This window comes from Phodopus roborovskii, unplaced genomic scaffold, assembly GCF_943737965.1.
Source record: "Phodopus roborovskii unplaced genomic scaffold, PHOROB, whole genome shotgun sequence".
Classification (NCBI taxonomy): domain Eukaryota; kingdom Metazoa; phylum Chordata; class Mammalia; order Rodentia; family Cricetidae; genus Phodopus; species Phodopus roborovskii.
Window position 1 is genome coordinate 12,745,116 of NW_026126578.1, and position 25,272 is coordinate 12,770,387.

Below are 25,272 nucleotides of genomic sequence, written 5' to 3' on the forward strand. Positions count from 1 at the left end.
AAAAAAAATCTCAAATGTTCACTAAAGATTTAGGATTTTTAGACAAGGTTTTGTTCTGTAGCCTTTGCTGTCCTAGAACTTGCTCTGTAGACCAGGCTCGTGTTAAACTGTTAGAGATCCACCTCCCTCTGTCTCCTAAGTGCTGGGATTAAAGTTGTGCACTACTACCGCTAAGCTTCAAGAAAGATTCTTAGTATGTATAGTGTTTTTCCTGAAAAAGTAGATAAAAGAATGGAAGATTGGGTGACATTCTTTTTATCTTAAATATTTCTGGGTGGCAGGCACATGTTCAGTCTAATAGAGATCTGGTTAAGTTCTGTGATAAGGAAGTTCATGAATGCAAAGATTTGAAGCCAGGGAAAGAACGGTCGATTCGATTTAGGCAGACAGAGGTGTTTGACTTTAGAGTGTGGGATGGCTAGATTTCTGATGGTGAGCAGTGGGTGTGGAATTAAAGCCTTCCTCACAACAAAAGCTGCAAGGCAGCAAATGGAATGCCATGTCAAAGATGAGGGTGTGGCTGGCATGTTGTGATATTTCGTGGGGAAATATAAATAACTACTTCTGGAGTCTACAGCTCTCATGCTGTGTTGAGTAGGAATGAGAAATGAGGCTGTTGTTAGGTGCAAGTGGTGCAGAGATGAGCTGCTTAAGAAGCAAGTGCTTGCCTGGAAGTTTAGCTGATGACTTTTTCTCCTAAGATGGAGGGCACAAAAGTTCCCATTCTGTCACTGCACCTCTCTCCGATCCAGGGTCTGTCCAAAAAGGCTTTTATAGCATGTTGCTAGTGTACTTTGTGCTCTCAAAGCCTGGTTAGCTATCATATTCTCTCTCCTGTTTATCTCCTCCTGACACTATATTCCATTGCATATGTAGTAAGGTTAGTAGTCACACAAGGGTCACAATTGTTTTTGCTCTGTCACCATGTCTTGTGCTAGCTTATGAAGTTGGGGGGTCCTCTTTGCCTTGCATTTACATGTCAACATGAGACTTTGTGCTCTTTGTAAATTTTTATTGACTTTATTTTTATTTAGCCCGAACATCATAATAGCATAAGCTTATACAGTCCTACTACTGTGGAAAGCAAATTGAGGAGGATCATAAATTCAAGGTCAATCTGGAGTGAGATTCAAACCTCCCTCATATAAATAAGGAAGGGGCATTCCTTAGCTTTTACAACTCTTTTGGGTTTTTCAAAACAAAAAGTATTGCTTATGCAGGCCAGGTTTGTTCAGGCTCACAGCTTTGCCTTCGACACCTGGTGCTAGGAGGTGAGCACCACAGGTGGTTCCTTCTTTTTTTTTTTTTTTTTTTTTTTTTCTCCCCCTTTCGTTTTTTTGTTCTAAGCAGGGTTTTTCTGTGTAGTAGACCTGGTTCTCCTGGATCTCACTCCGTAGGCCAGGCTGGCCTGGAACTCAGAGATTCGCCTGCCTCTGCCCCCGAATGCTAGGTAACACTAAAGGCGTGCAGCACCACTGCCCGGCACGTGGCTCCTTCTTAACCCCTACATATTTCTAGTTGACAATTCTGCAGTGATTGCCTTGCTGCCAGTTCCCTGGTAGTCCTCAGCTTGGGAGTGGCCTGTTGCTGGTACCCACTTTGGTTCTGACTAGCTTCCAACTCCTCCTACCTTGGTAGGTTCTTCTTACTCTTTATTACCTTGAACCTCCTTGAAAGCTGTTTTCTTTCTGCTCACTGCTTCAGGGAGTCTTTCATGCCCTAATTCATGCCCCCAGATTACCTGGCAGTCACTAAAACCTCTACATAAGTGCAAGCCACTCATTTCTTTTCCTCTCTTTAGGAGCTGTTATTAAATTCTGTTGCTTAGTTTGATCTTAGCATTAACAAACTATGCTATGTAGTTTGTCTGGTGACACCTGTTATTCTAGAGAAACTGACTTTGCTTCCAAAGCAGAAAGTCTTTTGATTCTTTTTTGTGTATACAGGTCTCAACCTCCCAGGATTCCAATACTAATTGCCTCGAAGAGTCTTTTAATTGTGGCTTCTGGGAAGAATATCAGTGCAGAGACACTGATAAGCCAGGGAATAAGGGCTCCTGGGATATTTTTGTCAGTAGGCCCTACTGGGTGTCCAGAGAGCAGTTTTAGGATGGTGTGGTCTCAAGTGTGCTCCTGGTGGCAAGGATAAGAGTTAATGCCTTGGGGTAGAGAGCGTGGGCACTGCTTCAGCTAGAGCTTCTCGTTAATAATCCTTTGGAGATTTCACAGTGGCTCCTTGGTAGCATCTCATTAAGATGCCTTCATGATTCTAGTAGGTCTCTTTCTTACCTGTAAGGCATTTATTTAAACACCAACCACTATAGCATTTGCAGCTGACTCTGTCTTTGTAAGAAAGGGTCTTAACTAGATGGCTCTGGTTGTCCTGAAACTCAAAGTATCACCCAGGGTGGACTTGGACTCCTGATGGTAATCCACTTAATGTGCTACCACATCCAGCTGGCCTCTTTTACAGGGGAAATATTGGCAATGTGAGACAGTCTGAGAGGCTGAAAAGATGGCTACATGGCTAAGAGTACTTGCCGTTCTTAGGATCAGAGTTTGGTTTCCAGGATCCATTTTGTGTGGCTTACAACCACCTCTCTAGCTCCAGGAAATCTGGTGCGCTCTCTGCCCTATATAGAGACACATGCATGTAAATAAAAATAAAAAAGTTGACATACACCTTTTAATAATCCCTGTACTTGGGAGGCAGACCTATGAGGTTAAAGCCAGTCTGGTCTACATGGAGAGTTCCAGGTCAGCCATAGTGAGACCCTGGATCAAACAAATCTTTTTGTAGAAAAGACAATGAGACTCACACATACACACAGTGGTTAGTAATTTGTACTTCTTGTTGTTGTTTGTTTTGTTGGAGGGGGGGAGGTTGGGTGTCACGTGGAGGTAGGACGATAACCTGCTATTTCTCTTTGGTCCGTCAGGGTTAGCAGCAAGTATTTACCATGGGTTCTATTAAGTTAAAACATAAGTGAGTTCTGAGAGCTCAGCACTGGCTGCTCTTCTAGAGGACTTGGGTTTTAAAGGACCTGGATTTTGGCTCCCAGCACCCATGTTTTGGGAGGATGTAATGCTCTGTCTTTAACAAGCATGAGGTGCATATACATAACATGCGGGCAAACATTCACATAAAATAAAAATAAATAAAATCTTTAAAGAAATGAGTCCTGGGGCTGGAGAGATGGCTCAGTGGTTAAGAGCCTTGGCTGTCCTTCCAGAGGACCTGAATATCCAGCATCCACATGATGGCTCACAACCATCTGTTATGAGATCTGGCACCCTCTTCTGGCTGGCGGCAATGCAGACAGATGCAGTACACATAATAAATAAATAAATCTTAAAAAAAAAGAAATGTTTTGTTTTCTTTTTAAAGAAATGAGTCCTAACAGGGAGGAGAAAAAAGTAAGTCCTTTGCTTAGGTTGTCTCATTAGCACATACTTTGTCTTGAAATGGAAGCATTGTGAAAATAAGCTCAGAGATTTTCAGTGCAGAGCATGGGTCACCTCCCACCCCTCACCCCCAGATGTTTTTTCAGATATCACTTCTGTGAAGTAGCTGTAGAGATTCACATGAGGAAACAGATCCAGGAGATGTGATGCAAAGATGGATTTTTACCCATTATGGCATGGAAGTGATTCTAGATAAAGTGATCTGAGAATAGAGGGAATGAAAAATAGAGGTAGAATGCTGCCTGGCATGGTTGCTGTTCCTGTAATCCTAATATCAGAGGCAGAAGCAGGGTACTCACTGGAAGTGGGTGGCTGCCATGATCTACACAGTGAGTCCCAGGCTAGCCAGGGCTAAATTGTGAGATTCTTAAAAATCAAATTTAGATGGAGAGGCCCTAACCCCAAGACAAAGCCACAGTCAAACAAAGGCAAGCAAGCAAAGGGAGGTGTGGGTTCTTACCTCAGTTGACAAAAACGATTAGGAGAACTTCCAAGTTTGGCTTTAAAGATGTTATAAATTCAGGTCACTTAGTTGTTAATGTTTAGTATGCTTACCATGTGTATGTACAGCCACTGTAACATAGATAACAAAGCTTCAAGCTGAAGATCAGAACAGCAAAGCAGCCAGTCACTAGCTCCAACCTCTAGCTCAGACTGAAAGGCGATCCTGACTCCACCAAACCTCAGACTGTAATCCCAGACCGCTGTGCTGTCTTCAACCACGCTGGAGAATCCTAAGACTGGAATGTCTTCCTATCCTCTGTGGCTGCAGAATGAATGCCAGCTCTGAGACCCTGTTCCTGTCTTACACACCTCCCTGATGCTGGGGTAACAGGCATGTGATCTCAGGTGCTGAGATGAAAAGGCGTGAGCTCTGTTACTCTTTATTCCTGTGTGGGCCATAGTGGCCTTGAACTAACAGAGATGGGTCTACCTCTTGATTGTGAGTCCTGGGATTAAAGGTGTATGCCACCACTGCCTCTCTCTACAGCTTGAGGCTGACTTTGCTTTCTGAGTCCTCAGGCCAACTTTAATAAATCATAAATAATATATCACCACACACCACACCACCACCTCAGTCTCCTATCTTGTTACAAAGTCTCACACTCTGTAGCTCAGTTAGTCTGGAACTAAATGTAGAGACCAGGCTGAATTCCAATTTACATAGATCCTGCCTCTTGTTTCCCAAATGCTGGGATCAAAGGCGTGCGACACAATACCTGTTGACCATAGTAATATATTTAAAAATCAGTATGCCAGCAGGAATGGTGAGCATTTATAATCTCATCATTTGGGAAGTGGGAAAAGGAGAATTGGGAGTTTGTCCACTAGAGCCACTCTTTAGTGACTATTTCTCTCTTTTTTTAAGAATAGAAACTTTTTTGGGTGGTTTGTTTGTTTTGCATTTATTGTGTTTGGGGGTGGGGAGGATCATGAGTCACAGCACCAGTGGTAGACCAGAGGACCGTTTGAGGAAGGGGGTCCATTTTCTCTCTATCGTGTGGGCTCCCGCATTGAACTCAGGTTGTCGGGCTTGGTGACAAGCACCTGTACTCATTGACAGGATCTCATGCAGCTCAGATTGGTACTTGAGGATTACTTCCTGACTACAGGGATTATAGATCTGTGCCACCAGGACCAGTTTACATGATGCTATTACAGTCTGTCCATCATAAAGGAAGTTAGGGCAGGAGCTCTAAACAGGAACTGAAGTAGAAGCATGGAAGATACTGCTTACTGGTTTGCTTCCCGTGCATGGCTCACTCAGCTTGTTTCTTTCCTTTGTTTTTGTTATTTGAGACAGGGTTTCTCTGTGTAGCCATGGCTGTCCTGGAATTCACTCTGTAGACCAGGCTAGCCTTAAACTCAGAAATTTGCCTTCTGAGTTCCTTTATCACTACCATAGCCCATCAGCTTGTTTTCTTATACAACCCACAATCACCATCCCGGGGTGGTACCACTGAAAATGAGCTGATTCCTTCCTACATCAATTATTGATCAAGAAAATGCCCCACAGACTTTCCTACAGGCCATGTGGTGAGGACAGCCCCTTAAGTAAGTAATCTCCTCCCTTCTCAAATGGCTGGTTCCTGACACATTGGCAAAAAACTAACTTGCACACTGACTCAGTTATATGGGAGGCAGTGGCCAGAGATTCAGTACTCAAAGACTTGAGCTTGCCAGCTGTTAGTAGGCAAATTGCCTGCTATCATTTTTGAAAATATTCTAGAGCACTTCGTTTATTCTGCTGAGGCTCTTTCTCAATACATTGTCATGTAGACCAGATTTCCCCCTTGGTTGCTCTTTTCTTGGGGAAGAAAAGTCTTTTTTCTTTTAGTTTGGCTTTAGCTTTTTGAGGCCAGATCTTCTTTAGCCTTGAAGTAAGGCTAAAAGAATTAAGTTATAAAACGACCATGGACTAGCAAAATAGTTCATGAGTAAAAGCACCACCAAGCCTAATGACCTGATTTCAGTCCATGGAACCCATAAGGTTGGAGGAGAGAATCAACTTCTGCAAGTTTTCCTAACTATGGCACAAATGTGCCTTCATACATACACACCAAATAAATAGATAGCTAAATAATATGACATCAAGTCAAGTGTGGTGACATGCTATTAACCTAACACTTGGGAGGTGGTGGCAGGAGGTCCAAGAATTCTGGGCCAGCCTAGACTGTATGAGACTAAATCTCAAGCAAAATTTAAGATGGCCATTGAAAGTCCACTCACTCCCCAGACAAAATCTTGTCCAAATTGTGAGTCAAGTATGAATCTAAATCTTAGGGGAGCTGGAGAGTTGACTTAGTAGTTGGAACACTTCTGTAAGATCCCAGATTAGTTTCCAGGACACATGGGTAACTCCAGGAGATCCAGTACTCTCTTCTGCTCTCTAAGAGCACCCTTACACACATGCATACACTCACATAGACATGACCCACACAGAAAGTAATTGTAAATCTTTAAACTGGCTTTAAGAACCACAAAATAGGGCTAGAGAGGCTCAGCAGTTAAGAGCACTGACTGCTCTTCCAAAGGACTCAGGTTCAATTCCCAGCACCCACATGGTGCTGTCTCTAACTCCCAAGATCTGACACCCTCACACAGACATGCAGGCAAAATACCAATACAGATGAAATAAAAGTAAATAAATTATTCACAAAAGCACAAAAGAGAGGGAATGAAGAAGGAATTTCATCAAAAGCAGTTTAAGTGTTAAAAGTTAACTTCTATAACAATCTGCATTCATCTTTGTTCCCCTGCACAAAAACTATTTTCCACAGTATAAAACTTAAGAGAATTGGCTATAGAAGGTTCATATGTCCTTTCCATGTTAAATTAGAGCTTTTCAAACAAGTATTACTGTTACTGCAATGTATCATGAATATCCACACACACACTTCTTAAATTCAGTGGGAGTGATGATGTGCAGATTATGTACATCTTGTTCAGTTTTCTGTAAAAGGGTTTTTTTTTGTTGTTGTTGTTGTTGTTTTGTTTTTGTTTTTTGTATAGACTAGGCTGGCCTTGAACTCAACCTGCCTTTGCCTCCCAAGTGGAAGGGGTCTTTTTGTAACCTGGGCTAGCCTCAAACTCATAACCTCAATGCTATGGCTCTGGTTTGTACCTCCCATTATGTTTTAATATTTGTATGTATTTGTGCATTGATCGACATATTTCACATACAAAAGAAGTCTGTATTTGAAGTCAAAATCCTGTGACTACTAGTATCATGAATTCAGCAAACTAGCTCTTAACTCAGGGAGGAACTGCTCTGTATTATCCGCTGACCTCTGCACTTGTTGGCTCCTTACAGGAGACTCCCATGCTCACGAAGATGGAAAAGCAAAAGCGCAAGGAGGAGGAGGAAGAACGGCAGCTCCTTCTGGCAGTACAGAAGAAGGAGCAGGAGCAGATGTTGAAAGAGGAGAGAAAGCGGGAATTGGAGGAAAAAGTCAAGGCAGTGGAAGGTATGTAGAGGCTCAAGGCGACTACTTTCATAGGTGCAATGGTATATGCTTAAGAAAGGTTTTTGTTTAAGTTTTTTGCATTATTTGGATTTTTGTTTTGCTTTTGATGGGCTGGCATGTAGCTTAGACTGACTTTGAACTCACTTTGAATAACTTTCCTGCCTCTACTTGCCAAGTGCTAAAATTAGAGATGGGTAGCACCACTCCCAAATTATGTGATGCTTGTACCCAGGACTTCCCTACATATTAGGCAAGCAGTCTATTCAACTGAACTAAATCTCCGTCCCAGATTTTTCTTTCATTAATCTTACTAGTGCCAGGGAGTTTGCTTAGACTCAACTCCAGTCTTAGTGTAGCAAGATAGATATATGTATGTTTGTTTGAGACACGGTCTCTCTGTGTAGCCATAATTTGGATCAGACTGATCTTGAATTAAAAGAGATCGACTTGCCTTTGCCTTTCAAGTGCTTGTCTATAGTTTTAAAAGCAAAGGGTAACAACTGTAGTTGCCTTCTTAGATAGCAGTAATATTTACCAGCTGTACTTGTTTAAATGTATACCAATGGTTTTCTCTCTTCATGTCCTCTTTTTCTCTCTCCTCAATATAGCTTACTTTTTATTTTATTTTTTAAATTAACAATACTACAATCTTGTTACAGGATATCTCTCTTTGTGTCTGTATGTCTCTCTCTTTCCCTCTGACCTGGTCTCATTATGTGGTCCAGGTTGACCTAGACCTAGACAGCAACCCTACTGCTTCAACCTTCCATGCACTGATTTTAGGTGTGAATAACCACACCCCCCTGAGACAGTTCTCCAAAGTGACTAGATCTGTGCCGTGCACTATCCTAGGTTTATGGGTTTAAGCAAAATAAGTTACTTTTGTGGAAATTATAAGCAAATATTGTATAATTATGGGTAGTTTTAACTGCTCAGAAGTAGATTCATGTAATCCTAGCATTTGGAAGAATTAGGCAGAAGATTCAAGAGTTAAGGTCTTGGCTGTATAGGAAGGTTGAGGCCAACCTGGTACATGAAGCCCTGTCTCAAAAAAAAAAAAAAAAAAAAAACCCAAAAAAACAAAACCAGCACTCAGGAGGCAGAGGCAGGCAGATCTCTGTGAGTTCAAGGCTAGCCTGGTCTGCAGATCGAGTTCCAGGACAGCCTCCAAAGCCACAGAGAAACCTGTCTCCAAAAAAAAAAAAGAGGTTAATGATTAAAGTGACATTTAACTGGGATTATCACAAACTCTGTCTGACATCGCACTTGAATAAAATGAATGAGGTTGCTTTGTGTATGTAACTGATGGTGGGCTCACAGAAGGCCCAGAGAGCAGCAAGTGCAAATGTTCATTTGAACTATGTCTTGGGTATAGATCGAGCTAAGAGGAGAAAGCTCAGGGAAGAGCGGGCATGGCTATTGGCTCAAGGCAAGGAACTACCCCCAGAACTTTCCCATTTGGACCCAAATTCTCCAATGAGGGAAGAAAAGAAGACCAAGGACCTGTGAGTATTTATTAGTAGCAGCTGGCCATGTTAGTAAGCACTGCTCCCTGAAAAGCACTTGCTTAAGTTGGATCCCTGGGACCCACATGGTGGAGGGAGAGGACTGACTTGCAGGGACCATGATGGGCACACAATAAATAAGTGTAATTTTTTAAAATCATTTCTCGAGATGGCTCACTTCCTAGTCTTTCAGGATCACTGGAGTTGGATTCCCAGCATCCACGGGAAAGCTCGCAAGTGCCTTTAGCTCTAAGGGGTTCTGAAGCCTCTGGCCTCTGAGTACATCTATACTCATATAGACACACAGAGACACTTTTTGTGACTGGTGATGGCACACGCCTTTAACCCCAGCACTTGGTAGACAAAGTCAGCTGTATCTCAGCCTGATCTAGATAGGGTATTCCATGACAGCTAGGGCCAGTCCCAGAACAACCAAAACAGTTTCTTCCAACAAGTGTGGTAGTACATTTCTGCAACCCCAACTCTGTAGAGCTATGGCAGAATCTAAAACTTGTTAGCCTGGACTACATAAAATAACCCTGTCTTTATAAAAATAAAAATCCTGGTTAATAATTACAAAATCATAATAAAGTTCTGGTTCATTTAGGTCAATTCTTTTTTTTTTTTTTTTTTTTTTTTTTTTTTTTTATTCTGCCTAGCGCATTTTTCTGTGTATAATGTAATTTTTAACTTCATTTTATTTGCATGGTGTGAAGGTGTCAGATCCTCAGGAACTGGAGGAGCCATCAGTAGTGAGCCATCCTGTGGGTGCTGGGAATTGAACCCAGGTCCTCTGGAAGAGCAGCCAGTGTTTTTAACCACTTGAACCATCTCTCCAGCTCCACTTCTTTTTATAGATGGGGAATCTGATAGTCCTTTTTTTGCTATGGTCACCATTGCCATCCTCATGTTGTTTCCAGTGAGTGCTATCAGTCTGTTGGGAGGTCAGAGTTAACTAATGTCTTGTTTTGTGGTTCACAGCTTTGAGCTGGATGACGATTTCACTGCCATGTATAAAGGTTAGTTACTGTTCTCAGTTGTATTTCTGATGAACATCTTTTCGTGGGAATGTGTTAGTTATTTTCTCCTCTTTGGCTTTCAGTTCTAGATGTGGTAAAGGCTCACAAGGATTCATGGCCCTTCTTGGAACCTGTGGATGAATCTTATGCCCCTAACTATTACCAGATTATTAAGGTATCTTTGAAATTGTATTTAAGTGTGTGTATCTTGCTGGGGTTCTATATTAGTAATTTTTCTATCATAGTGACCTAGTGCCTATTTTGACTCCATAGTTCAAAGAGTAAAGTCCGTGGTAGCAGGCAGCTCTGTCTGTGGTACTAGGAACTTGTTCATATCTTGGTGGTCCACTTCCTCAACTAGGCCAGCTCTTAAAGGTTCCACAGCCTCATAAAGCAGCACTATTAGCTGGGAGACCAGCTATTCAAACTCAAGGATCTATGAGGTCAATTCATACCCAAACTATAACATTATTGTTTTATTTTTCTTTTGCTTTTATGTCCTCCTTTAAATCAGAACTACTAAATAGACACACACACACCCTTCTTTGTTAGGTTTGGTTTTGTTTTAAGACAGGGTACCATGTTTCCTTGTCTGGTCTGAAACTCACTATGTAGACCAGGCTGGCCTCAAACTCAGGAAGATTTGCCTGCCTCTGCCTCCTGAATGGTGGGATTAAAGGTGTGCGCCAATATTCTTAGCTACACAAGTTTGTGAAAAGTTTAAATGCCAGAGTCCCTTTCCCTCCTAGAAACTGATTAGGGATGGTGTGTAGTTTCTTGGTTTCATCTTGTTTTGAGACGTTTCATTGTTAACAAAACTGGCATGGAACTCAGTATGTAGCATAGGCTATCCTCAGACTTGTGTCAATTCTCCTGACTTGTAGTGCTGGGATTAAAGCCACTGTGTCCTTTATAAGCATTTTTTAATTAAAGTGTTATATGTCCTATTTTAGATCCCGATGGATATTTCAAGCATGGAGAAGAAATTAAATGGAGGTTTATATTGTACCAAGGAGGAATTTGTAAATGACATGAAGACCATGTTCAGGAATTGTCGAAAATACAATGGGGACAGTAGTGGTAGGTGGTGAGGGTCTTCTTGCTGGATGTATGTCTTCTGCACTGTTACAGTAGGAATAAAATGCTCTCTAGACATGCATCCTCTTGTCCTTCAGACTTCACTCTTGTATTCTGTTTTGAGATAGTCTCTGTAGCTCAAGCTTATCTTGAAGTTCTCTCTCTCTTAGATTTATTTATTATTATAAATGCAGTGTTATGCTTGCAGGCCAGAAGAGGGCACCAGATCTCATTATGGATAGTTGGGAACCACCATGTGGTTGCTGGAAATTGAACTCAGGACCTCTGGAAGAGCGGCCACACTCCCAACCGCTGAGCCATCTCTACAGACCCCCAGATTTTATTTGAAGTGGACATGGGTGTTTTTAATATACACCACCACATGTATGCCTGGTACCCACAGAGATCAGAATAGGGTATTGGATCCTCTAGAACTGTAGTTATGAATGGTTGTGATAAAGAGTCAAACTTAGACTCTTTTAACCTCTGAGCCACCTCTGTACCCCTACCTTGAGCTTCTGATTGCCAAATGTTAGAATTTCATGTGTGCCACCCTGCTGGTTCAAGGTTTTGCCTTAGGGGACTATAAACAGAATGTATACCAAAAGCCATAGGATTTGTTTTCCAGTTTTGCAAACAATGCCCCAGAAAATCTGGTCCAGCCTTCTGGATAAACAAAGTCTAGCAGTGGTCTGGTCTAGGCTGTCTTTGGGCCTACAGATAAGACTGAACTTGTGCTGTCTTGTTTTCACAGTAGATAGAATCTAATGCTTCCTGAATGCTCAGCAAGCATTCTACCACTAAGTAATATCCTTGGACTCCCTTTCTTAAATCATTTTGAAAAATGGCATCATAACTTTTCTAACGGTTCTGAAACTTGGGGCTATTCCTGTATCAACACAAAAATACTGTAGCCTAAAAAACAAAACAAATTCAATTGTAATAGTAGTTTTAGCAACTTAGCCAAAAAGAATTAAATTTTTACTAGTTTGAGGTAATGTATTAAGAGTCACCTTTATGTCACAGACCTTCAGCCTTGAGCAGAATACTAACAACATCTTCATCTTGTGTCCATAGTTGTACAGTGTAATATTGTCCAGAGGTATAGTAAATTCAGACTTTAACACACTAGCTTTCCTTATTATTGTCAATAACTGTCTTTTGTGTCTAGTGGAGTAGTATGTACCTAGAGATTAGTCCTCATGTCTTCTTCCTTCTAGAGTATACCAAGATGTCTGATAATTTAGAGCGGTGTTTCCATCGGGCCATGACAAAGCATTTCCCTGGTGAAGATGGAGACACAGATGAAGAATTTTGGATCAGAGAGGATGAAAAACGGGAGAAAAGGAGGAGTAGGGCTGGTCGAAGTAGCGGAAGCCATGTTTGGACCCGCTCTAGAGACTCAGAAGGATCCAGCAGGAAGCAGCCACCAGTGGAGAATGGAGGGAAATCGTTGCCCCCTGCACGCCGGGCTACCTCCTCAGGGGACGATCAGAGTAGCAGTTCTAATCAGCTCCCTCCAGAGATGGGCACATCCAATGGCCAAGGCTTTTCCCGCCCCTTGCATTGTGGCAGGGTGCCTAACCAAGCACCCCCTTTAAACCAGATGGTAAGGGAAAAAAAAAAAAAAATCTCCTTTAGTATTGTCTCCAAGCCAGTCTGTTTATAAAAATCAAAGGACTAGTAACTTGTATGGTCTATGGTCTTCAGATAACCACGGGACAGTGTTGCGACCCCTGCCCTTTAAAATTATTTTATTGCTACTTCATAACTCTATAATTTTATGAGTCATAATGTAAATATCTGATATGTGACCCCTATGTAAAGGCCATTTGACAACCCTGGGGTTACAACACACAGGTTGAGAACCACTGTCATAGATCATTTATTTTGGTTTTGGTCTTAGATACAGGGTCTCATTTAGTAGAAGCTGACCTTAGACTTGCTGTTGTAATGGAGGCTGAGGCTGGCCTTGAACTTCTGGTCTTTCACACATCCTGTCTCTGTGATCATTTAGACTCTCTTCTCTCTTAGTCCTTTAAATCATGTCTTCTCAAAGTGGGCAAAACTTGGGATCAGAAAGGCCTGATGATACAGTTCTTACCAGTATTCCTGGCTACTCTGGAAGGTTGAGTTTTGAAGATCACTTGAGTCCAGAAAGTTTAAGACTAACCCTGGGACACATAATGAGACCTCAATCTCAAAAAGGAAAGCAGAAGACATAAAGGACAGTGTATAGGCTACACATTATGTCTGAAACACTGAAATTTCATTATAAGGAGCTGGGGCTGGAGCTCAGTTGCTTGCCTAGCATGTGTGAAGTCACGTGATTGATCCCCAGCACAGCATCATAAGGGTATGGTAGTGTAAATCTGTAATGTGTGCACCAACTATGTCTCTTCACATATTAAATTAATTAAACTTCTTTTCTACTGAAGTTTGTCCCACTAGGTGAAGAATCTTTCCAGCTCTTAAGAGACAGAGACAACAAGACCAGAGAAGTTCAAGGTTATACTCAGTTACACAGCAAGTTTGAGACCAACCTGGCTTTAATAAAACCCTACCTCATAAATGTATAAATGAATAAGTAAATAATTATTATTATTATAGGATGTAGTTGGGTCCAGAATGCTTAAAACGGCTCTATTTGTGGTGGGGGAAAGATAAGAGAAATGCAGTCTCTTTTTTTCCTGGTGAGGAAGCTACTTTGAGATTGGGGCTATTCCTGGTGACAGGGTCACATTGATATCAATCCTTAGGGAATCCCCTGTCATCCTTTATGACTTGTCTTTCCTCATCCGCCTTTCTGTTTTACTCACTGCCTCCAGCAGCCAGCAGCGCCAGGAACATTTGGCTCTCTTCAAGGATCAGATCCCACCAACTTATATGGCTCCTCTCGAGTCCCAGAGGTGCCCCCAGGAGATCCTTTACAGCACCCACCCTTTGCCATACAGGTAAGTAGTCTGCACAAAGACTGCTGAGAAGGTTTTGTAAGCATGATTGAGAGACAGGCTCTTTTCACATTAAGTGTGATTCAGCCTCTTTACTGAAAAATCTGTTGAACTAGATGAAGGGTCTTTGCACTTCTGTCTTGTTCTGTGAATGTGTTTCTTACCTTTTCTGTCACCAGGCTCCAGTTGGAATTAGCAACCACCGAGGACCCCGGCTCAGTGCTCCTAAAGAGAAGATGTGTGAAGGTCTAACACACCTCTCCAAAATGGGATCACATCCCCCCTCCTTGCAACTTGGGCAGATGAATTGTCCCAGTCAAGATGGAAACATCTATCCACCAGCTCCATTCCAGGCAGGATTTATTCCTTCTAGGCATGGTGGGACTCCAGCCCGACCCCCAGACTTCCCTGAAAGCTCAGAAATTCCTCCTGGTCACATTTATCATTCATACAAGTACCTGAATCGAGTACACCCTGCTGTCTGGAATGGGAACCATGGTACTACAAACTCAGGACGTTTGGGGCCAGATGAGAAGCCCCACTTGGGACCAGGACCCTCTCACCACCCTCATACCCTTGGTCATGTGATGGATGCCCGAGTGATGAGACCACCTATCCCACCAAACCAGTGGGCTAAACAATCAAGCTTTCTACCTCATGGAGTTCCTTCCTCGGGGTACATGCAACCACCCTGTAAGTCTGCTGGACATCGGTTGCAGACACCTCCAGCTCCAAGTCCTCTGTTCGGGGGACCCTCCCAGGCTCTCCGGGGGGTCCAAGGAGGGGAATCCATGATGGACAGCCCTGAAATGATCGCCATGCAACAGCTCTCCTCCCGAGTCTGTCCCCCAGGTGTGCCTTACCACCCCCGCCAGCCTACTCCTCCCCAGTTACCTGGTCCCTTTCCACAGGTAGCTCATTCAGCATCAGTGTGTGTGTCAGCCCCCAAGCCTGCTTTGGACAACCCTGGGAGCACACAGGATGTCGGTGAAACACAAGAGCCTGAGAATGACAGGGGTAATTTACAGTCTTTTTTTCCTTTTCTTCCCCCCCCCCCTGACTTTTGTGTGTCGATTCTTGAGTACTCTTTTCATATAGAATATGAAGATAACATATAAAGTGAGACACTCTTTTAGGAACTTTTGAGACAGGATCTCTCTGGCTTTCTTGGAACTTTGTAGGCTGACTTCAAACTCACAGAGATCCCCCTGCCCCTCTGCCTCCCAGTGTTGGAATCAAAAGTGCACCACCATGTCCAGCCTCTTTTTAACTTTTTTGTGTAAGCTAGTTTATGTAAGCTTGTTTCAAGGCCAGCCTGGTCTACAAAGTGAGTGCTAGGACTGTTACATAGAAAAACCCTGTCTCAAAAAACCAAAAAACCAAAAAAAAAAAAAAAAAAAAGAACATGCCTTTATACAAGGTGTTACCAACATCCTTGGGTTTATTTTATTTGGTTTTTTGTTTGGTTTCGTTTTGTTTTTTTAAAGATTTATTTACTTACTAGGTGTACAAATGTTCTGCCTGCATGTATGCCTGCAGGCCAGTGGAGGGCACCAGATCTCATTATAGATGGTTGTGAGCCACCATATGGTTGCTAGGAATTGAACTCAGAACCTTTCAAAGAACAGGCAGTGCTTTCTCCAGCCCTATTTTGTTTTTAATTGGGGAGGAGGAGTACCTTGTAAGGAGTTAGTTTTCTATTACTGTGAGACCAGGGACTGCTCTTAGGTTTTCAGGCTTGTCAGGTGCCCTTACTGGATGAGGCATCTTGAATGCCCTGGTTAGGTCTCTTGCTGTACTTTAAACCCATGATCTCCTCATCCCTCCCATCTCCCAAGTTCTGGGATCATAGGCTCATACCACCATGCCCAGTCTCAATGTGTGTGTGTGTGTGTGTGTGTGTGTGTGTGTGTGTGTGTGTGTGTGTGTCTGTCTGTCTGTCTGTGCTATTTTGTTTTGAGTTCAAGTATAATTTTATAGTTTAAAAGAAAAAACACAGAGCAGCCTAGCTTTAAAACCTCAGCTGCTGCCCAATGGAGGAGAGAAGGAAAACCCATGCCAAGGCTGGTATGGAAATCAGACACATGGCAGCAAGCAATAATACAGTGGGGAGGGAAGCTTTAGAGAAAGAGTAAGGAACCCCTAAGTATTGGGAGTGGTTAAAAAAAAGCATTGCTTAAGTAGAAAAGAGAAAATCAGCCTGGAAGTGGTGGCACACACCTTTAATCTTAGTACCCAGGAGGCAGAAGCAGGAGAATCTCTGAGTTTGAGACCAGTCTAGTCTACAGGGCAGGATGAGGTCCAGGACAGTCTCCAGAGCTACACAGAGAAAAAGAAAAAGAGAGAAGAGAAAGACACATAGAAGAAAAAGTTACACCTGTCTGAATAATTCAAAAACTGTAGCAGACTGGCAGCCCTTGTATGGCTGTTGCCTCTAAGCTTCAGTCCAGTATCTTTGTTTACAGTTAAAATCCAAGGCACAGTGGATTGCTGTTTGCTAGTGTTAGAGCTGAATTTGAGCCTGTACTGGTAGAGAGCAACGTCATGTTCTTTGTGTAGTTTATGTGTGAGTTGTGAGCCTTTGTCACTCACTGTATGTGCTCCGTGTATGTGCAGGAGCCTGTAGAAGCCAAAAGAGGGCATCAGATTACTTGGTGCAGAAGTTAACAGGTTGCCGTCTGGGTGCTAGGAACTGAATCCAGATCCTCTGCACAGCAGTAAGCACTCTTAACCCTGAACCGTCTTTCCAGCCTTGGCAGTCGTCTTATGCAGTCTCTTGTACAGTCTCGTCTTGTCTTTTCTCTGTTGTTGGGTTTTTGTTTGTTGTTGTTTGTTTGTTTGTTCTGTTGGTTTTTTGAGGCAGGGTTTCTCTGTAGCTTTGAAGCCTGTCCTGGAACTCACTCTGTAGACGAGGCTGGTATCGAATTCATAGAGATCCGCCTGCCTCTGTCTCTTGAGTGCTGGGATTAAAGGTGTGAGCCACCACCACTGCCTGGCCAGCATTCCCCGTCACAGTGCCTCTTAAAGCATGATGATCTTGAAAGTCATTATGAAAATATTTTCAATGTCTCCAATACATAACAGTGAAGGACAGTGAATTCTAGTAAAGGTTGAAGCAGTTTCTCAGTAGTAATGCTGAAAGATAAAACTGAAAGAGAATAATCTTTTCTTGCTTACTTGTATGTTCAGTATATAATGTATGTGATTTTGTTTAATACTTGGCTGTGGAATGGAGTCACTTGAATTTTTATGGAAATAGATGAAAATCCACATAAAATTGATACTAGATCTGTAACTCAGACTTCTTGGCATCTTGCTGCTCTTGAGTGTTAACAACACTGGAGAGGCCAAGACTTAGGCATTTCTTTAGTAACATAGATGTGCTGTGTTCTGCCTACAAAGACCCCCTAATATGACACCTTTCAGAGATTCCCTGTGTCACGGTATCTATCTGAGATTTAAATTGCTGAATGTTGCCTGGTGGTGGTGGTGCACACCTTTAATCTCAGCACTCAGGACTGCAGCAGGTGGATCTCTGAGTTCAAGGTAAACCTGGTCTACAGAGTTCCGGGACAACCATAACTGTTACATAGATAAACTTTGTCTTGGGAAAAAAAAAAAAAAGAAGAAATTGCTGAATGTCATCTCAGCCTTGACCCTGATCATCTATCTGTTTACCATATTCTTTCCATTACTGTATCCCGTGCTGTTGTCATTTCAACAACTGATTGGCTGTTTCGTTCTTCTCTTTCCCCAGCAGAGCCTTTGCCTGGGCTTGAAGAGAAAACAGCAAGTGTTTGTGCTTCAGAGGGTGTATACCTCAAACAGCTACCTCACCTGACACCTCCCCTGCAAGCCAACTGTACCAGGCAAAGCTCACCACAAGAAAGGGAAACAGAGGACTCAGAACTCAAAAGTGATGCTTCAGAAACTGCAGACAATTATAAAGCATCAAAGAGCAAGAACACCTGGCCTTTGGATAATAGCTACACCAGCCCACCTGTGCAAGGTTGTTTGAGAGACGTCTCCATAGTGGCAGACAGAGGGACTCTACCTGAAAATGGGGTTGTTGATGAAGCATCTCCTTGTAGGTCAGAGGGGAAGGGTCTTGGTGGCAGTGGTTCAGAAAAGCCACTCTGCCCCAGAGGTAAAACATTGCAGGAAACCATGCCCTGTACAGGACAGAATTCCGCAACACCTCCTAGAACAGATCCCAATTTGATGGCAGGCACTGTAAATCAGTTTTCTCCCTTATACATGCCTGGTCTAGAATATTCTAATTCAGCTACACATTACCATATGAATTCAGGTCTGCAAGGCTTGGGCTCTGTGATGGGAGGAAAGTCCCCAGGATCACATCCTCAGCCCTTCTCCCCCAGAGGGTTCCAGCCTAACAATCCCCATCCTGGACTCTTTCCCCAATATCGCTCCCAGCAGGGAATGAGGTATGCCTACCAGCCATCTTCTCAGCCCTCCTACCATCCCTATCAGCGGACTCCTTATTACACCTGTCCACAGGGCTTTTCTGATTGGCAGAGATCTCTCCCTTCCCAGAGAAGCCCAAGTGGGCCCCCAGGGAGTCACCCCCCACGTCCTTTCTTCTCAGATAAGAATGCCTTGTCTAGCCTGCAAGGTTGTGAGACACTCAATGCTGCCTTAACTTCTCCAACTCAAGTGGATACAGTGGCTGCTAAAGTTGTCCCATCTGATGGACAGAATCCTGGTCCAGAGGAAGAAAAGCTGGATGAATCTGTGGAGAGGCCAGAGAGTCCCAAAGAGTTTCTAGATCTGGACAACCATAATGCAGCTACGAAGCGGCAGAGCTCGCTGTCCACCAGTGACTATCTTTATGGAGCTCCACCTCCATCTCTGAGTTCAGGAATGACTTTCGGCTCGCCTGCTTTCCCACCCCACAGTGTGATGCTGCAGACAGGGTCTCCTTATACTCCTCAGCGTCCACCTAGTCATTTTCAGCCCCGGGCATACCCATCCCCTGTGGCTGCCCATCCACCTCCCCATCCAGTGGCCCCCCAGCCCAATGGCCTCTCTCCAGAGGGCCCCCTCTACCGATGCCAGGAAGAGGGCTTAGGTCACTTTCAGGCTACAATGATGGAGCACACTGGCACTGGAAGCGGAATGAGAGGATCTTTCCACGAAGTGCACAGACCATCAGGGTAAGAATGCATTAGGGTTCTCTGTCCAAGCTGAAGAAATAGATGTAAATTATGACTTGATGGATATTAGATTGTAGTTTTACCTTTGACATTTTCTTCCGTTGCTGAAAATGAATCAACATTTGTGCTCATTTTTGAGGTAGTAGATAGCTAACTCTAGAGCTTACTTTCTCTGTGAATTCGTATTTAAATGATTAGATTGCTTGTTATTTTAAAAAATAGAAAAGATTTGAAGGTGTTTGTTTTTTGAAATGGGTGCACAGTGTAGCCCATGCTACCCTCAAACTCTGAGGGACCATCCTCCCTCAGCCTTGAGAACTGAGATTACAGGTGTGCAACCACTGTGCTTGGCTTAATAATTAGAGTTTGAAAGCTGTGGGCAGAATCTGGTCAGCCTTGCTGCTTAGTTGACTTGACACTGACCAGGATAAAGAGGATCTGCCTTAGGAAGCCTGCATATGTGGGTTATGTTTTGCTTCTTACCTCATTTCCTCCCTATTGTTGCTCCCCCCCACACACAAAAAAAAAAAGGTGGAACAAGTCAAATGATATTCTCATGTGACTTTGTCAACGCATAGGTTGGTGGTGGTGCCTTTAAGAAACCTATACAGAACTGGGCAGTGGTGGCGCAGTCCTTTAGTCCAGCTCTGGGGAGGCAGAAGCAGGCAGATCTCTGTGAGTTCAAGGCCAGCCTGGTCTCCAGAGCGAGTTCCAAAGAAAGAAAAGAAGGGAGGGAAGAAAGAAAAAGTCTAGTAAAGTTGTTTATAAGATTATAAAGCCTAATCATTGTACCATTCAATTTAAAAGCCGGTGTGACCCTGTCACTGCTACCCCATCTTAACATCATTTGTTACTTTTGTGATTGTTTTTGTCTACTTGTTTGAGATAGGATTTTGATCAGTAGCCCAGTCTGGCCTGAAACTCAGTCTTCTTGCCTCAGCCTCCCCAGTGCTGGAATTTACAGGTGTGTGCCACAGTTATTCACTCTCACAGTTTACATTTGCCTGCTTGTTCAGGGCTTGGGGGTGGGGGGGGCATTATCATTGTTTGGTTTTATGTTGAAGGGTATTTTTTTTTTTTTTTAGACAGTATTCCTCTATGTAGTTCTGACTGTCTGGAACTCTCAGTATAGACCAGGGTGGCCTTTAAATTCACAGAGGTCCCGTTCTGCCTCCCAAATGCTGGGAATAAAGGTGTGTGCTACCACCCCAGCTTGTTTTTGTTTTTAAGGCAGGGTCTTATTGTATAACTATGACCTAGAACTCCATATGTAGTTCAGGCATTTGACTTGCCTGCTAGTTCTGTACATCTCTAAGTAATTGCTTGTGTTTGGTTGGTTTTCTTTGCCTTTTCTTTAAACCACCATAGCTTATATTGCAGCCTTAAGTACCTTAGCATGTATCACTTGAGCCTCAGGACACTGCCCTGTAGCACCGTCTCAAAGTGGAAGTACCACACCCAAGAGAAATACAGTGGTCACTTACATGTCCTTGCTCCTCTGTGTCCTTGGGATGTCTTTCAGAGATTTGCTTTTTCTCTTCCTTTTGACTTCTTTTTGCTTCAGAATTCAGTGAATTCAGTCTAGGCTCAGTATTCATTTCATTTTGTTATTATGTCTGTTTAATCTCTATATAAATCTTTAATAATGTTTGTTTCAGGCTAGTTCTCCAAAGAGTGTTCCTAATGCTAGGTTTGGTTCATTGGCCCCTATGTTTATGCTCTAGTGTGCTTGGCTTAGGTATTTGCTGTTTCACCCCAGGAAGCATGTTATTATTCCATTTTGTCCCAGTATTGATGATTCCAAATTTACCAGCTGGCTAATTATAGCAATGTCTTTGTGACTTAAGTATCTGTTCTCCTAGTAGGTCCTCATTAACACTTAACTGTCCCTTTCTTCTGGCTGTAGAATGCACATGCATCCAATCCAGTCACAGTCCTTATTCCCAAAGACCCCAGCACCTGTATCGTCACCGGAACAGTTGCCACCACATAAGCCCCCAACACTTCCTCTGGATCAGGTAAGAATTACTAAAAACTGGAGCATTTCCTAACCCTTGCAGGTGTAAAGAATAGATGTATATTGAGTACATTGGGCTTCTAGGTACTTCAGATTTCAAGTTTTAGGTGTTGGGATATTTACATAGACTTTACTAGTTGATTTAATGTAAAACCTGAAGCCTAAAATGCTGTAGGATGTGACTTTTTTAGCTGTTACATCCAGACTTAAAATTTATTTCAATGGTGTGTGATGGTGTATGCCTTTAATCCCAGCACTTGAGAGGCAAAGGCAGGTGCCCTCTTGAGTTTTGAGGACAGCCTGGTCTACAGAGTGAGTTATAGGAAGTTGTGAGCTGCCATGTGGGTACTGGGAATTGAACCCTGATCCTTTGGAAGAGCAGCTAATTCTCTTAACTACTGAGCCATCTCTCTAGACCCAAGGAAACCCAGTCTTAAAAGAAAAATCTGGGGTCCCAATAGTGGAGTAAAGAATATTTAGTCTGAAGAGATGGCTCAGTGGTTACAGGCACTGGCTGCTCTTCCAGAGGATCCAGGTTCAATTCCCAGCAACCACAGTGGCAGCTAACAACTGTAACTGTCTGTAACTCCAGTTTTATACCAATACATATTTTAAAAAAAAAAGTCATTCAACCTGTACCTAACCTTGTTATTCTGAGAATAGAGGTGGTTGGTTTTTAGTAGGGCCTGAATAGTTTTATGTTCCTGCATTTTTAGGATGCTGGAGAGTCCAGCCCTAGGGATCATGAATCCTAGCTGTGTGCTAGGATTATTCCTGTATTACATGTGCGGTGTTAGGGATTGTTTTTGTCTGTTTATGAGGCAAATTCACTTATGTAACCTTAAACTTGCTTCTACCTCCCAAGTGCTAGGTTCACAAATGTACATCTATACTGACTACTTTTAATTTTCCCACCTCCCCCCAACTACTAAGCACCAGAACCTAAGTCTAAATAGGAAGCCCAGGACTCAGGCCAGCTTCTGGGGTAAACCAGCAGTATAGGCAAGCCTATGTGGGTTTTCTGACATATTGTTAGCCAATTGATGTGATTGACTATTTTTTGTTACTTTCAGAGCTAGTCCAAGGAGGAAATAACCCCCATGGGAATGGACAGCTGCATGTGAAGACATCCAGGCCTTTGGAGGATTTGGAGGATGATTTTTGTAGGCTCGTGTTCTGCTATCCTGCTCCACCTCTTCTGTGAATCATACCATCCTCAGCTTGAACTGCTGGGCTTTAGATGCACACTCTGTAAATGACTGACTGACAGGGCCCATGGCTGGGATCAGCTGCACAGCTGACTACTTAGCAAGAGCAAGTTCTTGGAGTTCTTGCTGGCTCCTCCAAATCTCAAGACTCTGTTCAGGGAAAATCACTTTAAACTTGGGTGGAGGGTACATGTAAGGATGGAGTGGTGCTCCTAAACTTTCATGAGCAGCTAATCTCAGGTATATATTTGGGAAAGGGACTACTTGTAGTATTAATGTGTTTGGAGCTGGGTCCAGTTTACAGAATTTTCATGTTGCCTCTTTTGTTTTTGTTTTTTTGGGGGATTTTTTTTTGTTTGTTTGTTTGTTTTGTTTTTGTTTTGCTTTTTTTTGGTGAATGTATTGTATATAGAGTGGGACAGCCAGGTGGGCACATGGAGGAGCTGGGAGTCCTTCCCAAGTGGGGCAGGCACACAGTACTGGAGTAGTGTCTGTCAGGTCACACTGAAGCTTGTGGAGCTTGGGAAAGAGACCTGGAAGGTTTCAGTGTGTGTGTGTCACTAACTTGTTTTCCTAGTAGCCTCCTTTCCAGCAAGCCTCCGAGGACTTACTATAGTCATCCTCAGCGTTTATTTCCCAGTTTGTTGTATAGCCTACTGGGTGTTTCTTAAGCCAGAAGGCAGGCTGCTCTCACCTTGGTGGCCCAGGTTCTGGATTTGGGAAAGTATGTCCCTTCCTGATTTTTCCACCAGCTCTACCAGATAGTTGTAAACCAGTAATTTGGGCTCTTTAGAGTGTTTTACTTATTAGAAGTGGTTTCTTCATGGGCCTGTTAGGCCTGTGGTCTAGAAGCCATCACACAACGCTTTCTAGCACAAATTGTGTTTTGTGAAAGTGACTACTCAGGTTTGTTATATATGTTAGTCTCAATAAAGAAATTGCACAGGTTTGAATAAGGAAAGTATATTCTATAGATTTAAATTTGAATTTAGGACTATTACAGTATGTATAGTTTTTATTCAGTTTAAGAGAATCATAGTAGCCTCAGTTGTATTGATTTAAAGTAGCTGTCAAGGGCTAGTTCTTGGAAATTATTTGTTGTGTCTGTCATAGGAAACAATTTACAGTATTACATTACTATGGATTTAGAAGTGAATTACACTGGATTCTCCCTGCTGTAGCCTTCTACATTTTCTTTTAGCTGAGATATCACCAAAGTTAGGACCTATGTTTAAATTTTTTAATGTCTCACACAAAATAAAACCAAGGGAAATGCCCTGGAGTTGCAAGTCTCTGTAAAAGAATATAACTTTGGGGTGGTAGAGATCTCCATAAAATACCTTTCTGCCCTAGATTCTTCTTAGAAGTTTAGGTGTGGAAATTTCCCTCCAGCCCCAGCATCCACAGTAAATGCAGAATAGTCTGCCAAATATTGTGAAGAGGGAAGGAAAAGAAACTGGAAACATCTAGGTTGTAGAGATAATTGGACCCTAGAACACCTGCTCTCCATAGCAGTGACTGCTTACTAGCCTGCTGGTGGTGCTGACCCCTGTAGTATCTTCCAGGTATGCACACACAAATAGGCAATTTTCTTTCCAAAAAAATTTGTTTTAATTCTAAATCAACGGAATTAGAAGCCTAAAAACTTAACATGATCCAGTTTAGAATGTAAAAAGGTCAGATTTGTTAGGTGGCTCTTGGTCTGCTGTTTCTGTACTTGCCGCCATAGCAGAGGCCTGTAACATGTCACCAGGAATGCTACAGCCCTCAGGCCTCTTTCAAGGTGCTAAAACTGGAGGGAGGTCACTAAGCTGAGTGCATTCTGCTTCCACCTCTCCACCTCACCCCGTTACCTGTTTCTAATGAAATGCTGTGAATGGCACTGGGGAGCAAGGAATTGGTGAGTTCCTTAATCCCTTAGCTTCTTGAGAAAATTAAATAGAAAACTGAGCTACTGTATTAAGTTCTAACACTCTGAGAAGAACCTGTTGTGTCCTGTGTGGGAATTGGGTGGTGCCTAGTGTTTACAGAACCTAGTCCTGTAGGTTCTTCCTCTGGTCTGGCCCCAACATTTTTTGGTCTTTGAAGAACTAGGTCCCTTGGAGCAGCCAGAACAAAATGCTACACTTCTGTGAGCCCCTCATCCACTGGAGTGCAGAGAAAAGCAATTGTTTCCGCCTTTCTCCCAGCACTTCTCTTCCTGGTGTCTTTGGCAGATGCAAATAACCTCATTTGCAGTCTTCAGTAGGAAGTGGTGGTTATTCAAGATGTAATGATTAGAAAGTAGTAAGTAAAGGTGTCTTAAGAGATTCACTCTTGGACTAGGACCTGTATCCACTGGTCACCATGACCTTGTCATTGTCACTATGTTGACTCCATGGTCCCCAGAAGGACATAGCTGCGCATAATTGGAAGCATTCTTTGATTTAGTGTTAGACTTACCTTTATCAGACTTAGTCATAACTCTGAAACCTTAGGGTCTCTACAGATGTGTGGTGGTGCAGGCCTTTAATCCCAGCACTCGGGGAGGCAGAGGCAGATGGATCTCTGTGAGTTTGAAGCCATCCTGGTCTACAGAGCTATTTCCAGGACAGCCTCCAAAGCTACAGAGAAACCTGTCTCAAAAAACAAAACACCCCTAGGACCTAAAAGAAACAAGATTCAGAAAGTAGAGCCTTTTAGAAGGTTTATGGGTATATGTCTTTGTCCCTCAACCCCAGTCCTGCTGTGAAATCTGTTTCTTTTTACCAAAATAAATAAATAAATAACAGGGCTAAAATTCCTTGCTTAGAAGAATGTGAAGAATAGATCAAAATATGCAGCGTTCTTGTTCATGTAACTTTATCCCATCTTAAAAATAAAGGGACAGCCACTCTGCCTTCTGAGCCA

The 25,272-nt window shown here is 42.8% G+C and overlaps 1 protein-coding gene across 5 annotated transcripts in view; it reads left to right on the top strand.

The window, feature by feature from the left end:
• Positions 1-25,272, top strand: part of LOC127236111 (chromatin remodeling regulator CECR2) — a 109,745-nt gene extending 84,473 nt beyond the window's left edge. For 2 of the 5 annotated variants that reach the window (XM_051203545.1, XM_051203547.1), the window contains 11 exons: positions 7,279-7,432; positions 8,808-8,937; positions 9,919-9,956; positions 10,040-10,131; positions 10,910-11,036; positions 12,254-12,642; positions 13,862-13,987; positions 14,164-15,001; positions 17,742-19,158; positions 21,065-21,176; positions 22,249-25,272. In XM_051203545.1, the coding sequence (XP_051059502.1) occupies positions 7,279-7,432; positions 8,808-8,937; positions 9,919-9,956; positions 10,040-10,131; positions 10,910-11,036; positions 12,254-12,642; positions 13,862-13,987; positions 14,164-15,001; positions 17,742-19,158; positions 21,065-21,176; positions 22,249-22,254 (3,429 nt within the window). In that variant the 3' untranslated portion in view covers positions 22,255-25,272. The remainder of the gene's footprint in view (positions 1-7,278; positions 7,433-8,807; positions 8,938-9,918; positions 9,957-10,039; positions 10,132-10,909; positions 11,037-12,253; positions 12,643-13,861; positions 13,988-14,163; positions 15,002-17,741; positions 19,159-21,064; positions 21,177-22,248) is intronic. The other 3 variants (XM_051203546.1, XM_051203548.1, XM_051203549.1) reach the window with 3 other exon arrangements.